This window comes from Bombus affinis, chromosome 14, assembly GCF_024516045.1.
Source record: "Bombus affinis isolate iyBomAffi1 chromosome 14, iyBomAffi1.2, whole genome shotgun sequence".
NCBI classification, from domain to species: domain Eukaryota; kingdom Metazoa; phylum Arthropoda; class Insecta; order Hymenoptera; family Apidae; genus Bombus; species Bombus affinis.
In genome coordinates, this window is record NC_066357.1 from 4,288,617 (window position 1) to 4,303,709 (window position 15,093).

Genomic DNA, 15,093 nt, shown 5'->3' on the forward strand with positions numbered 1-15,093 from the left:
CTGTATCGTTTAGAGGGCTACAAAAACGAAAACGCCGCAACATAAAAACATTCTATCCTTACTTTTCGTATTTTACGCAGCTTTTGTACCTCAGTTTCGTAATACTTCAACTGCTGTAACAACACTTGATGCTGATGGTTTAGCCATTGCTCGTACTGCAGTTGCATTTGACGGTCCTGTTCGTTCACGATATTTTCCGGTGGTGTAGGTGGAGCAGGAATTTGGGAGATATTAAACGTGGCAACCCTCGCTATAACAAATAAAAAAGTTTTACAATTTTATTCAACATTATAATCATAACATTATTTAAATAGTACACTTCACAAAAAGTATTCACGATACTAACGTTCCGGTGGAGTCTGTGTTGCAATCGGTTGTCTAGGGACCTGAGCTGCTACTTTCGTTGCATCCGGTACTGCTTGTTGCCAACTGGTACCTGGAGCGGATGATGGGCTTGATGTACAAGGTGGCCTAATTACAGGAACTCCTCCAGGTACTGATGTAATTCCTTGTGGAGGAGAAGCAAGGGGTGCAGAACCCAAAACATCTGCTTTAAATTGTTCTAACTCACTGTCACTTAGAAGTGGTCCTCCAGGAGTTGTATTGTCGCTTTGTTGTTGCTGCTGCTGCTGCTGTTGTTGCTGTTGCTGCTGCTGTTGTTGCTTTTCTTGTTCTCGTTTCTCTTGCTCCAACAACTCCTCCAACAATAATGGTTGTTCCTGTGAACACCACTACTGACAGCTTATCGAATCTCCAACTAGTCAATGGGTTATTATAGAACTATGTATGTGGCTCAATGAATTGTAACAGTGATATATAATTAGATACTAAATTCGTATGTCATATAATATTATGTAGTGAGTAATTATATACTGAAACAAGGCACACTGATCATCCCAATAAGTAAAAAAAAAAATACAAACATGCAAATATTTTACTCCTACAGCAATTATTAACATAAACATTATTTAGACAAATTTATGGTATAAGAATATAAACATAAAATTATAATTATTATAAAGCAAAATAATATACATGATCTGATGAAGCCTAGTGTTTTTTTATTCAAAACATACATGCACACAAAAAGATGCAACATATTTTATTAATAGTATATATTATATGTAAGAATTATTGGATAAAATCTATAATCATTTTAATCACTATTTTATAATCAGATATTATAAATTTCTATCTTCATAAAAATTTTACTTGTAGGGTGATGTAGATTTATACATATGTTACTATATTCAATACAATACACGCAGAACAAATTTTGGTGATACTAACATATTCTTTTCTCTGATTAAATTTATTAAATAATTTTTAATAAGAACAATGTATAAGGTAGGAAATAAAAATGGTGCAGAAATACTAAAAATAATCTAGAGGATAGAATCTTTGAATTTTGATATCATTGCAGGTGATACATTGTGCTGAATGCTGAAAAGTCCCCAAGTCTTGCTCACCTGCAGAAGCAAGGGTCTTCGGTGAGGGTGAGGTGTCATTGCGGGCGTACCAGTATGTACCACAGGGGCCATTGGTGGACCCGCCACCGGTACTGAATGCCCTATATGGACTGGGGGCCGCGTCATACCCCGCCCACCTGGGCACAGCCCCATCTAGACATGCACCAACACCAATGCATTGCAAACACCCAGGCGAAAACACCATTTTACCACAGCCAATACTTTTATATTAAATAAATTACTTGCCTACGTCCTACGTTCATAACAAATTCGAGACCTCCTGCTCTCGCTCGTTATATTTAAAAAAACTCGATACTTCATATTACACAATTACATTAAAATTCAAAATGCTACAAAATTACAGGATTAACAATGATTATTTGACATTGAAAATACAACATCCGCGCGTATACGTCAACAAATGTTTCGTAATGAATGTATCGTGTATAGAAATCTAGAGATAGAATAGAATTTATATGTAAGAAACTAAGATTGTTATATTTAATTTTCATTAGGAAAGTAAAGAACGATTTTAATAATACGTGTTATGTTTTTCATGAAGCGATCATTGCTTATCAAATTGCGAGATATTTAGTATTCTCATGGTTAGAAGAAAGTGTTATTAGATATAATTGCATAAAAAATACTCAAGATTAAAGCGATGCAAAAACATCAGAACATCGAAAATACGTGTAAGATGTACAAACCTGTATGGGTCCGGGATAAGGGGGTGGTGGTCCAGGATACGGAGGTGGAGGTGGTGGCGGCGGTGGTGCAAGGGGCATACGTGGGCCAATCATATGATTTACAGCAACTACCCTGTTAGCAACATTTGGTACAGCTACTCTCATCCCAGCTACAACACGCTGTTGTTGTTGAGGTACTGCAATAATAAAATTTAATTAAAACCGACATTTAAAGTAACTTTTTAAAAATTTTATACCATTACGCAATCGAGTGAATATATTTGAAGAATCGCTTACCTTGGATATGTGTTTGTGGTATTCTCTGAGGATGTCCAGGAAATGTGGACGGATAACTGACCGTAACGGTGTTAGTTGATGTAACAACGCCAACTGCTCCATCAGGTGAAAGCAAGCGAGTTCCTGGAGGCATAGGTCTGCCCATTGCCGCAGCTTGCTGCACGTGCTGATGCATTTGTTGTTGTACAACAACAGCTTGAGCATGTGATTGAGGCATAATCGTGGACGGTTGCTGTGGTGTTTGTGATGTTGCGGTAATAGGTGTTACTGTTTGTGCTTGTGTTGGAGCATTAGACGTTTCTGTCGGCGTTTGTACAGTAGCTGTCGTACACGTGTCACTTATGTCAGTGTGCACCGCACTCGTTGCGCCTAATTCTGTCGATTTTCGCTCCTCGTCCTTAATCTCCTTCTTTTGTTTTTCGTCCTTCGTCTCTACCTCAACTGGTTCTAAATCTAAATCAAGTATATTTGTTTTCTCACCACCAGTTATGTTGCCTAATTCGGGATCTGCGTATTCCAAAATATTAAAATCTGCTCCCATTTCAGCTATAATGAAATAGAGAATTCAAGTTTATATTAATACTTTGTGTTGCACAATTAATTACAATACATGAATTATAGTCTAAATATTTTACTTACCAAGCAGTTCATCATCATCATCGCCTAGGTCTCCTAATATTGCACTCACGCCCTCAACCTCAACCATCGGTGCTCCCTCTTGTTCTAATTTCTCAAGCTCTGCAGTGACGTTGTCAGGAATTTCTGATGGTTCAGAAGGACTAACAGTAGTTTCACTAACTGTTGCTGGTATCAAAGGTGCTCTTATACTAACTCCTTGCTGACCTAACATTCTAATTCCCTGATTTAGATTATCCTGGGATGTTCGCACTATCCGTTGCGTTATATTTTGCCCTTGATTGGGATCTGTAAATATGATATTTATTATAAAAAATAATAATGTATATAAGAATAATATGTATAATATAGAATATACATCCACCTGGAAATCTTTGTTGTTGTAAAACGTCATAAGGTTCTGTAATAGTATTTCTTGCAGTTGGCATTCGTGTTTGCAAAGCTTGGTTTCCTTGAAAATGCTGTTGAGTTATAGTTGCAGCTACTTGTGGTCTTTGCAAAATCATTCTAGTTCGTGGATCTATATTCTGTATCCTGGCATCTATATTTCCTGCTACAGGATGTCTTGTATTTATTCCTAAGTACATGTTAAATATTATCAATAAAATAGGACATATAGAACATATTTCATAACCATATTATAGCAACACGATAAAAAATGCAGAATGTTACCAATTTGATTTCTTATCAAAACATTTGATTGGATGGGCATCCTAGGTCTAACAATACCAGGTGGTAGAGGATGCCTGAAAGTGCCTTCACCAGTATTATTTGTCGCTTGAGAATGTTGTGGAAGTTGTACATGACCCGTATCAAATTGTTGTTGATTGCTTTCTGTACTACTTTGGCCATCTAGAAATCAATATAAATATACATATAATTTATGATTTAATAAAAAAGAAATACTTTTTTAAATTTCTACTATATAATATACCTTGATTCCATGTAGTGCTCACAGGCTCTATTTTTTTATTAAACTGTTGTCTTTGCAACAGATCTCGTAATTGCCTGTTTACTTCTGGTTGTTGATTGAACACTTCAGGCTGTTGCGAATCTTGTCGAGATTCCGGTCTTGGTGAGGAATAATTTGAAGCGGGAGAAGGAGTGGGAGGCTGGCTACTATAAGGATCAGGCGTGCGAGATGGAGCATATACATGAGTAGAAGGACGAGTAGTGGGAGCATTAAACATAGGCCGTGGCGTACCTGGCGGTTGAGAAAAGACATCGCTTCTTGGGGACGTGGAATAGTTTGATGTGCCACCGATTTGTGACCTAGATGTTTGAGAACCTTGAGAGTAAGCTTCGGTATTGTCAAAACGTTGAAAATGGTCCTGGGATTGTGATGAAGCTGGAGACTGTGGAAAATCGTGAGGAGATTGTGGTGCTTGCGGAGAAAATGGAGAGGGCGGTTGTGTAAAGTTATTTGGCATCCCTGGTCTAACCACAGTTCCAACTGGACGTGTCATAGTTGTACAAGGTTGATTAGGTAAACGTGGCATACCCTGGTGAGGGCTTTGAGGTGCTAAACCTCGTGTAACTTTTACGGGAGGAGTCGCAAATGTATTACGTGAACCAGGGGACTGTGAAGCTAGTGGCCCCATATGGTTTCCATCCTACAAAATAATTTGTACATATTTATAAAAATTTATTATAATTTTTGTTTGTAACTATAAATTGAAATTATACCTGTGATGTGGAGACTTGTAATTGTGTCGTTAATCCAGTAGTATTGTCAGTATTTATTTGAGTTGTATTATCTTCACTTATTTGTCTATGGACTCTGTTGATAGCTATTGAGGAAATATTTGAAAGTTAAAAGTAAAATCTAATGTTTATTGCAGTATATAAATATATATAAATGAATATTATATACCATGTATACGTTGGTCATGAATAACTTGTTGCTGCATATGTGCTTGCTGTTGACGTAGTGCTTGCAATTGTTTCCATTGACGTTCCTGTTCAGCTTCTCTACTGGAACGATCTCTATTGGAAAGTCTCTCTTGTTCCTGTCAAATACAATTTTGTTAGATCTAAAGAATTAACCATAACAGAAGATCATTATATCCTTACAGTGCTTATTTTTAACATGTTATAATACAAATTATTTAATAGCTATAACATACTTTTATTTCGAAAATGTTCGATTATCTGATTAATAAAATAATTGAAGAATATAATGATCTGTTTTTCTTTTAAAGCAATATAAAATATACAATAAGGCAAATTGACAATCAGCCAAAGTGTACTTCAAGTTTAACATTCAAATAAAGTAATGACATATTACTAAATTAATATAATTAGCAAAATCTTAATATTTCCGTATGTGCAACATAATTATAATAACCAGCCACCATCTAAAATAAGTATTATTTAATCAAAAGTTTGTATAAAAAACTCTTCTTTACCACACAGAACACCCATAAACATTTATCTCAGATTAATTTATAGTAGTTTCCATGCACTGTATCACTGAATATAGAAAATTATGTTTTATACTATTAAAGAAAGAAGATTGTTTTTTTTTATGCATATCAAAGAAGGAAAGTATATGCTATATTTATAATAAAAATCATTTACACACGATTGAGAATATAATTAATTATACTTTAAGTATACTGTTAGTGAATAAAAATTGAGATTAGTTATCAAATATCAATAAATAATAATAATTAATTATACAATTATAACATTGTATAAAAACAGTAAGTACAACAGCTTGTACTACTAAAGGTATAAGCGTCTGAAAATGTAAAAAGCAGCAGACGTTAGTAAAACTAACTATAATATTGTTGTACATGGGATATAATATACTACATTGCAACAAATATCTACCAATAACTTGTAATACAATTCATAAAAAGCAATATACTTATATGGATAGATAGGAAGGAAGATATATTTGTATATTATATCTGTGGAATAACAAGGAACAGGAAAAAAGAAATAAAAATGTGCTACCAGTTGTCTTCAACATGCCATATACAATGTACTGAGGTATGCAAAATAAAATATTTACAGTACTGCAGTCTAGCATAATATATATTCAATAAAAAATTGTATATATAATGAAAAGTGTCTGATCAATCAAACTAAATAATATCCAATAAATGTAATACACTTTGATAGATGCAAAGGCAACATAAGATTGCATGATTCATCGCATCAAACCAATGTTCCAAAACACTATTTATCATATCAATGCAATACATTAATGGTACAGGGTACTCTAGAATTTGAGTGTTTCAGATCCTTGGTAGGAATAACTAAAATGTCATTGTTGCATAACACAACAAGAATTCTAATGTCTCTGATCTAAAGACGGATAAAGGACGCTAAATGTCGATCAGACACGTGGCACAAGGCAAGACACTAGAGGCACAGTATAGGTGGCTCACCATAGCCGGGGACTGTACAGGTACAGTGTGAATAATTGCAGTGGGTGGCGGATCGTAGTGCTCCTGGCTGAGGGAAGGAAGGGTGCGCATGATTTCAGATGGGGTGAGCACTCTAATCTGGTGGTCTACCGAGGATAATTGGCGTACAGGACCTACTCCCACCATAACGTTGGTAGTGGGGGATGCCTGAGAAATGCTCAGACTGTTAGCGATAGTACTGGTACTGATCGTAATGTGAGCAGGTGTAGGACGTTGCTGGGATGGTGATGTTTGATGCTGCCCTTCACCGGCGCCCGTGTTGCAGTAAGAAGAAGCAGTTGCTGATGTGCAAGGCGTGGCTGGCGACTGAGCTACTCTAGCCTGGCTACCGGATATCTCTTGGTGCGCCAGGCTGTTAATGGAATTAATAGAATTCACAGAACTGGGCCTGGGTGAAGAAGAAGGGGTCGTGGATGTTGGAGAAGGACTTGGGGAAGTAGATGTTAGCTGCTTCGGCGGTCCCTGCACCGCACACACCTCCGCATGATGATTACTGCTAACTGTTGATACTGTCACTCCTGTTGTCGACACAGTCATTCCATTCTTTTCCTGTGTCTTTTCACTGCCCACTGAGGTCAAAAGCCCAATCTGCCTTTGGTTGGAGGCCATAGCTACTACTGGAGAAACTTGAGCTGATGTCATAGTTGTTACAGGTTTGGTGATGATGGTAGGTGCACTTGTTGCAGTGACTGGGGTGGTGCTTGGTATATCCTTGGATATCTGTCGGTTCAAGGGGTGCCTCGTTCACACACTTACATTATAGTATTCATGGCTTACATATTTCGAAAATACATCATACAAAGGCAATAGTGTAAAATTCAATTCTTCGGAGGATTCTAAGGAACATGAGGGAACGCTATCGGGGAAAAGCTAGATTTAAATCAGTATTCCTAAAGTAACAAAAATGGGCATCTACGCTTCTAATGGAACATGATCTGACTGAAGATATGGATATTGTTCGAAAAATGGCAGTTTAAATTTAGAATGTAAGTAAAGAATATGTTTCGACATGTGTATAATTAGGTAATAACATTTATGATGATGACCAACATAGAGGTAAAGCAATCACATATTCTATCCAATATAAATGAGTAAGTAGACTTTAATATAGCATATAATAAGTCAAGGAGATATATTATAAGTTAATGTAACTGTTCATGAATTTTTTATATTGCGTTTGGTTATATGTCTATGTTTATACATTAACAGGTTCCTTCTTTAAACAGATCATGTAAATGAAACCTCAATAGTTGTAAGTACAGGTATTGGACACAAAGGACAAGCTGTTAGTTTGACCTGTGTGTTAGCACAAGACATCTTTGAAGATAAAAATGGATACGTATCACATAAAGATTCACGCTTTTCTAGCACTTATGTTATTACGAGTATCTTAGAAATTACTCCTACCTGTTGAGTTTTTTTCATGCGAATTGCGGCTCTATTATCTCGTGCCAGTGTTAGGTATGGAGCTTTTTTATCGTTAGGTAACGCACGCCACTTCTTTAGTATTTGTTTACACCTTTCTGACCAAGCTTAAATAATACAGGTAATACAATTAATATAATCTTTAAATTGAACTTACATTGGAAATAAAATTATATTAATTCAGAATAACAATAATAAAACGAATATATACCCGGATATTCTGTTTTCCACTCTGGGTGATTAAGATTTGCATAAAGAACAGAAGATATAGTTGCTCCTGAACCTAGAGCTTCATCGGCTTCCATTTTAAGATTACTTCTTTGGTTGTATGAAATTGTAGTATTGCCCGCTGATGAGGTACCCTCATCATCATGATTGACCCATGGACTCGGTGGTTCAGAAAAAGCTGGACTAAATTGTGGGCTACTACATGGAGAAAAATAAAAAGAAACAATTAATATTTTATTTCATTTCTTAATTTTATGTTATATGTGAATACCAACGTACTTGCTGTATTCCGAATGATAAGGAGACGGCGGTGGAAAACTCATTGGAGAATTCAGATTAGACTGACCAACAGGAGGCAATGTACCAGGTACTTGAGGTCTTTGAGGTATAGGCATTGTAGTTTGTATACCTAAATTATGTTTGCAATGAAATAGAATGTATGTATTTTAAATAATAATAATAATTTCTTATTAAAAAGTATGATTAAATCAATTTACCAGGATGTGGTGAAGGAGATACAAGTGGTGTGGTAGAAGGTGCAGGGTGTGGAGGTTGAGCTTGAACAGGGAAAACTGATGATTCTTGAGATTCTTGAGATTCATCAGTTAAAACTCCTTTGAATATTTCTTCAATATCTTTACTGTCCATGTTAGGTAGTCCTAATAAAGATATAATTAGTCATTATTTGATTCATGTTATTATAATAAAATCTTAGAAAAAAAGAAAAAAAGATAGCTTACCTGTATCTCGGACCATTGATTCCAGATTGAAATGTGGACTAAGAATATCAGTCAGTTCATCTTTAGTCGCCCCTGGTGTATCATCTAACTCATCTAATGCTTCACTAGCTTTAGCTAAGTCTTCATCCGGTTCATTCATTATAGTATTAACAAGATCACTATCAAGTAAGTCACCTGAAATAGGTAAAATGTCACCAAGGGCTTCGGTATCACTACCTTCATCATCCACGATTTCTTCACGTTTTATGGGTGGTTCTGGAGGTACTTTCTCTTCTTCTTTCTCTTGTTTAGCTTTGACTTGTTCCATTGCTTTTAGTTCATCTTGAGATAACTGAATGGTATCTGCATTCCCGGATACATTTCGTTCGCTATCCGATTCGCTGCTGCTTTCCAATTCCTTTTCTTTGGTCGTATCCATAAGATCTTTACCAAAGAACGCCTCCTGCATGTAGAGAGGAAAACATTCAGAAAGTTTTGTCTTTGGTTTTCTTCTCTGTGGTTTTCTGCGTGGTTTGTCATCGTTCACGCCGACCACGGAATCTGATGGCTTTTCTGGATCTCCATCTTCTTCTTTATCTTTGCGAGTACCCCTTATTCTAACAATAAAACCTCCAATGCCTAATTTTTGCAAGTTACGTTGCCGTTTTCGTCTTAAAATTGGTATGCCATTTTCAGTTGTGTAAATACTAAAACCTTCTGGTGGTGGTTGATCACCACGTGGTGTCCATACCATGCCTTCTTTGAGTACCTCTGTAGGTTCATCTTTAACATCTGTTAAATCTATTTTTCCTCCATTTTCTTCTAAAGAATTGTCTAAACTCCCACCAGCAACTACAGATTCTATAGTAGCCATTATATCTGCTTCTTTGTCAATTAAGGGATGCATTTTTCTTCTTTTCTTCCTTGTTTGCTGATGTTCTGATGTTAATGATTTTATATGATTCATACCAGCTTCAGATAAATAAACGCCATCAACCAAGTATTGTTGAGGGGAAGGTTTGTACAGTTCAGGACTGCGTGATGCTGGTGGCGGGGAGCGAGGATATTTATTTGGTTGTGGTTTAGGTTGGTTACATAAAAGATGGGGTGGTGGAACATCTCTTGGACGACAAAGTACACAAATATAGCCTTCCTCTGCGCATTTCTCTGCTTCTGCTTCGCTTTTAATCGAGTCACACGCGCAATGTAACCATCTTTCGCACTGAATGCACTGTATTATTAGATCTCCTTCAGTATATGTTTCTTGACATGATATGCAGGCAGTGTGAGATGCACAGGGACCACACTGTGTATAATTTTTTTGCCAGCTACTATTAAATCCTGGATCATTTGAACCACATGTTTGGCAGTGTGCACACCATTTACACTTCCATGTACCATGTGGCACATAATCCAGTGGTGGATCCATGCAATAAATATGATAACTGATATCACAATCATCACATAAAATCAAACGAGCTTCGTCGTTTCTTTCACCACAACCTTCACATACTGTACAATCAAGGCACCGCCAACCCTTTTGTAATATTACTTTAGTAACTTTGACATTAGCGCAATAAGGGTGATAACATTGACCACATTGCGCACAAGCAATTAAACACCCCTCTTGATCAGTACCAATTGCACCACACATTACACAAATATCTTGGGTTAATACAAATTTATCTTTTGCAGAACATAATACGAGTCTATTTTCAATCCCTGGTTCATCTTCTTTTGAAAATGAGTCTGACATTGGTCTCTGAAATAATCGATAGATGATTAATTAACAATCACATTAATACATTTTTGAAAAAGAGAAACGCATTAAGAAATAGTGCAGAGAACCATACCTGCAATCCTACACCAGGTACACCAAAGATACCTCTCATTTTTGCTTTGGGCCCTCTTTTCCTCCCAAATTCTGTCATCTTTTGTCGCTTTTGATATCCAAGTTTACCAATTCCTTTCGGGCGGCCAATTATCCCACCTCCGAGTCCTAAGCGCTTCTTCGCAATTTTAGTCGCACAGAATGGTTTTCCTTTTCCAAGACCTATAGAATATAGTGCTTCCTCTGATCCTCCTTGATAATCAAATTCTGACGAATCTCCATCACCATACAGACTTTCTTGTGACGCACTTAAACTCAAATCTCCACCATAATCATCAATATTATCTTTTCTTTTCACAAGTGCCATATTTTTGCAGTGTAGACAAACATATTCATAATCAGGTTTAACGTCTTTACGATGTTGGTAAGTTAATGGATCAGCCTCAGGGTCACAGGTACCATGAACAAATTTTTTACATGCACTACATTGAACCATTTCCCTATATGCGGCAGCCCGATATGCCTTTCTACAAAGAGGACACGAAAAACCTTTGTTCCTTTGTTGGTAACACGAATCACATACAGTGTAATGGGAATGCCACCGTGATGAAAGACCAGCGCCTGGCGTACGTGAACCACAGTCTGTACATACACGGCAGCACTTACACTTCCAACCATATTTAGGTATAGATGTAACAATTGGTCGTAAACAACTAGGATGGTATGCTTTTTCACAACGTTCACACAACATTACTTTTGAAACATCCTCTGGTTGACGGCACACTTGACATACTCTGCAAGATACACATTGCCAGCCAGCTCGTACACCAGGTAGTAGTGCTAAACCGACACAACTACCATGGTAGTGTTGGCCACAGATGGAACACATTACTAGGTTGGAAACATCTCCCATCCCACAGCAATGCATACAAGTAATGTCACCGTTCACTAAAAAATAGAATATATAAATATGTACATCTAATATATATAAATATTGTACACAAATACCATACATACTGTACACAAGCTGTATCAAAGAAACTACCATATAGCACTTACACAAAAGTGGAACTTGTCCCAAGTGTTGACTACAAAAGAGGGACAAACTCTTTGTATCCTGGAAACAACTTGAAGCTGCAGCACATGGTAAATGAAAATAACGATTGCACGACGCCACCTTTTTTAAAAAAAAAAGTATGTTATGATCTAATATGGAATTAGTTATATTTATATAATGAAAATCTGCAAAAAAATTATAAAAGAGAAGAAACACTGACTTTGCAAGGAATTCCAGCTCCATAATGAGAACAACAAGCGCAACGTCTCGATGAAGCTTGTACTACCGCTGGGCTTAATATTTCTGTTGTTATCTCTTGAGTGTTGCTTGACCATACTGCACAAGATTGATGAACATAATAGTGCCCAGTTGACTCAAATAACGTTCCTATTTCCGGTTCTTCCGAATATCCTACTATGGTTAATTCTTCCACTGGTTCCGAAAAATTTGTTAGACTAGTATTTCTATAAAAAATAGTTTTTTTTATAAACAACTTAGACAATATTAAAACAACTTTATAACATACATAATTATTCATTATAATTTTTAGATACCTGCACTTAGCTAGACTCTTTTGCCTACGACAAGTCACAGCACCAGGACCTGCTGTTCTCGGGCTTTTGTCTCCAGTAGATATATCAACAAGGTGATCGGTTGTTTCGTCACGATTAGTTGACTTTTCAGGGGTAAAACCTTCAGGACAGGTAAATCTTAACAACTCACCCTGACCTAATTGACTTCTTTCACCCAAATTACATAAAGCACATACTTTCCCTGGCCTAGAAATTAAAATAATTATTAACTTACAGTTTCAGTTAATATAGAAATAAAAACTGAAACATTAAATATTTTTACCATTGTTCTGGAAAATATGGTGGTTCTTCTGGTGCTGGCATGCATCTCTCAGTGTTAGATGTCTCTCCATCAGGAGTAGCATCTTCACCAAGACGAAGAGGACTTGGGGATTCTGAATGTGTATCATCATCTTTACTTTTAGTACGACGTGGTACACCTCTTGCATATCCAAGACTAAATAAATAAAATAATAAATATAATAACATAAAAAACATAAATATTCATATATTATGTACAAGACAACTTAATAAAGAAAGTTATATTTATGCATTTCAGTCTAATAAAATACTAACCCTTTTCCTCTAGTCGTTCCTCTCCCAAAAGGTCTACGAGTACCTCCACCACGTGTAATTCCAGGTGGCCGTTCTTTTCTAGGTCTACCTGGACCCCGCCTAATATTTAGAGGTTTACCTCCAGGGAGTGGAAATTTCTGGTACCGTAAAGGATCATGAAAAGCTTCATCTGGGGTTACTGCAAGAGAAACAAACTTTTGTGCTTCCTCTGAAATGACATATAATTTTTATAATGATATTATGTATTGAAATATTATGATATGTAAACCATTAATATTATAAATTTATCAAAATATAGTGAAAACATATACTCACTATTACCAGGAGTTGTTGGTACAGGGCCAAGTAATTGATCTGAATTTGCTGGTGATACAGGAATCCCTGTTGTTTCTTCATCTTCATCTTCACCATCAGAGGCTTCATCTAGTTCCATTTCTTCCTCACCCTCAAGACGCTCTTCATCATCCATGGCACCTCTACGTTGCTATGTAGTCCTAAGTAAGTAAATCATACATTAAAAGATCATTAATTATGTTTTAAATGTATATCTATGTCATAATTACATTAAAGAATTATATAAGAATTTATGAAACTATTTTCCTATGAAATTTAGTACAATATCTCCTCAAATTATCCATATGTTAGCCTATTGAATATTAAAATGAATATAGTAACAATCTTTGATTACATATGTTAATTACATAAATTAAATTCTTTTATTGTACTTAAAAGTACTATAACTCATAAATTATCCTCAAGAAACATTATATATATATATCTTTATATAGTAGTGATAATAGATGGGTATGTTCATAATGATATATTATGGATATAGTAATTATAATAGCATTTAAAAGAATTCATTAGAAAAAAAACTGAAGTAAATGTCATATTATATATAATAGATAGATTAACTTCGACCTTGACTATATCCCCAACTTTAAATTTCATATTTCTACACTTATTGAAATAAAACATCATATATCATTGTAGATATGCACTTTGAAATATTAAAAATCATTAATTAAATGTAAGATACATAGTCCCATGATCAAAAATTTAAATTTTCCTTGACAGTAAATATATCTTACTGAACATGACACAAACAAACCTCTAAAATAATAAAAACTAACAGGAAACAGAAATTCTCTTTATCCGTAACTTTTTGATTAATATTCGATCATATTTTAAACCACTTTTATAAATATTTTTACTATATATATCCAACATTTTATGAAAGAATATCATATTTTACACGAACATGTTCTGAGCACAATCACATAACATTCATAAAATTCGAATGATTATTTAATCTGCCATCCATTTTTCACTCATCAAGACTCCGAAAAATAATTTATAAGTGAAAACTTTCAAGTCTGTTGGAGTTTTTACCGATAATTCATGTACGAGTGTGGTGCAAAACACATCAATCATTTTCCTTACGTGTCAATGGTTATTCCTATAGCCGTATCATAGATTACTATGGTAATATTTTTTTTCATAGAAAAATATAGGTCTCGCTTAAAACTGTATTTCACTGTTAATAAAAACATTGACTCGTCTTTGGTCCGAACTCACATAGTTTTTAATCTCTTTACAGTATAGACCTCAGTCAGCTACAGCAGGATGGCGTGCCGCTCGACAATCGGCGGTCATTACACAGTGGGGAAAACCGAGGCACTATAATCACCGAAAAACGCCACTTTTCATCACCAAAAATCACAAACTGTTCTTGTCACTAACAACGGTATCATCACATACGAGACATTGTTTTGCTGTTGGTTTCCCGCGTGCACACTTAACTTAGACTAAATAAGGCAGGGTAGAATTTTGTTGGCACGGCCTTTACGGCGACAGTACGCCATTGCTATGTCAGAGTTTGCAGGCTATAAACATACCCGGGCCGCCCGTAACCACGCCGGATCACGTACCTTCCAGTTACTGTTGTCTCCTTAGCAGTTTCATGGTGGCTTTGCACGCGGAATTATCGGGATCCTCGTCGAAATTCGCACGGCTCATCCAAGTAAACATCTTGTAGTAACAGAAAAAAATGTCATAAGCTGCTTGAACGGAAGAGTACGCAACTGACGAAGCGCTAAAGTCACGGAGTCCGGATGTCGGAATAAAACCAGAGTGCGCACTCGCTTAGATGCTCACATG

The 15,093-nt window shown here is 36.0% G+C and overlaps 1 protein-coding gene across 14 annotated transcripts in view; it reads right to left on the reverse strand.

Annotated features, from left to right (window-relative positions):
- LOC126924443 (histone-lysine N-methyltransferase 2C-like) overlaps positions 1-15,040 on the reverse strand; it is a 28,539-nt gene extending 13,499 nt beyond the window's left edge. For 2 of the 14 annotated variants that reach the window (XM_050738902.1, XM_050738898.1), the window contains exons 1-25: positions 14,865-15,039; positions 13,249-13,427; positions 12,934-13,141; positions 12,641-12,814; positions 12,340-12,564; positions 12,006-12,249; positions 11,788-11,905; positions 10,751-11,676; positions 8,919-10,659; positions 8,676-8,837; positions 8,458-8,587; positions 8,162-8,376; positions 7,933-8,057; positions 7,003-7,245; positions 4,962-5,097; positions 4,775-4,878; positions 4,023-4,701; positions 3,761-3,940; positions 3,453-3,665; positions 3,092-3,376; positions 2,453-2,998; positions 2,177-2,352; positions 1,470-1,622; positions 347-731; positions 63-250 (exon numbers count right to left, since the gene is read on the reverse strand). In XM_050738902.1, the coding sequence (XP_050594859.1) occupies positions 63-250; positions 347-731; positions 1,470-1,622; positions 2,177-2,352; positions 2,453-2,998; positions 3,092-3,376; positions 3,453-3,665; positions 3,761-3,940; positions 4,023-4,701; positions 4,775-4,878; positions 4,962-5,097; positions 7,003-7,245; positions 7,933-8,057; positions 8,162-8,376; positions 8,458-8,587; positions 8,676-8,837; positions 8,919-10,659; positions 10,751-11,676; positions 11,788-11,905; positions 12,006-12,249; positions 12,340-12,564; positions 12,641-12,814; positions 12,934-13,141; positions 13,249-13,402 (7,710 nt within the window). In that variant the 5' untranslated portion in view covers positions 13,403-13,427; positions 14,865-15,039. Of the gene's footprint in view, positions 1-62; positions 251-346; positions 732-1,469; positions 1,623-2,176; positions 2,353-2,452; positions 2,999-3,091; positions 3,377-3,452; positions 3,666-3,760; positions 3,941-4,022; positions 4,702-4,774; positions 4,879-4,961; positions 5,098-6,486; positions 7,246-7,932; positions 8,058-8,161; positions 8,377-8,457; positions 8,588-8,675; positions 8,838-8,918; positions 10,660-10,750; positions 11,677-11,787; positions 11,906-12,005; positions 12,250-12,339; positions 12,565-12,640; positions 12,815-12,933; positions 13,142-13,248; positions 13,428-14,511 lie in introns of all 14 variants that reach the window. The other 12 variants (XM_050738904.1, XM_050738903.1, XM_050738900.1 and 9 more) reach the window with 12 other exon arrangements.
- Positions 15,041-15,093: the final 53 nt, after the last annotated feature.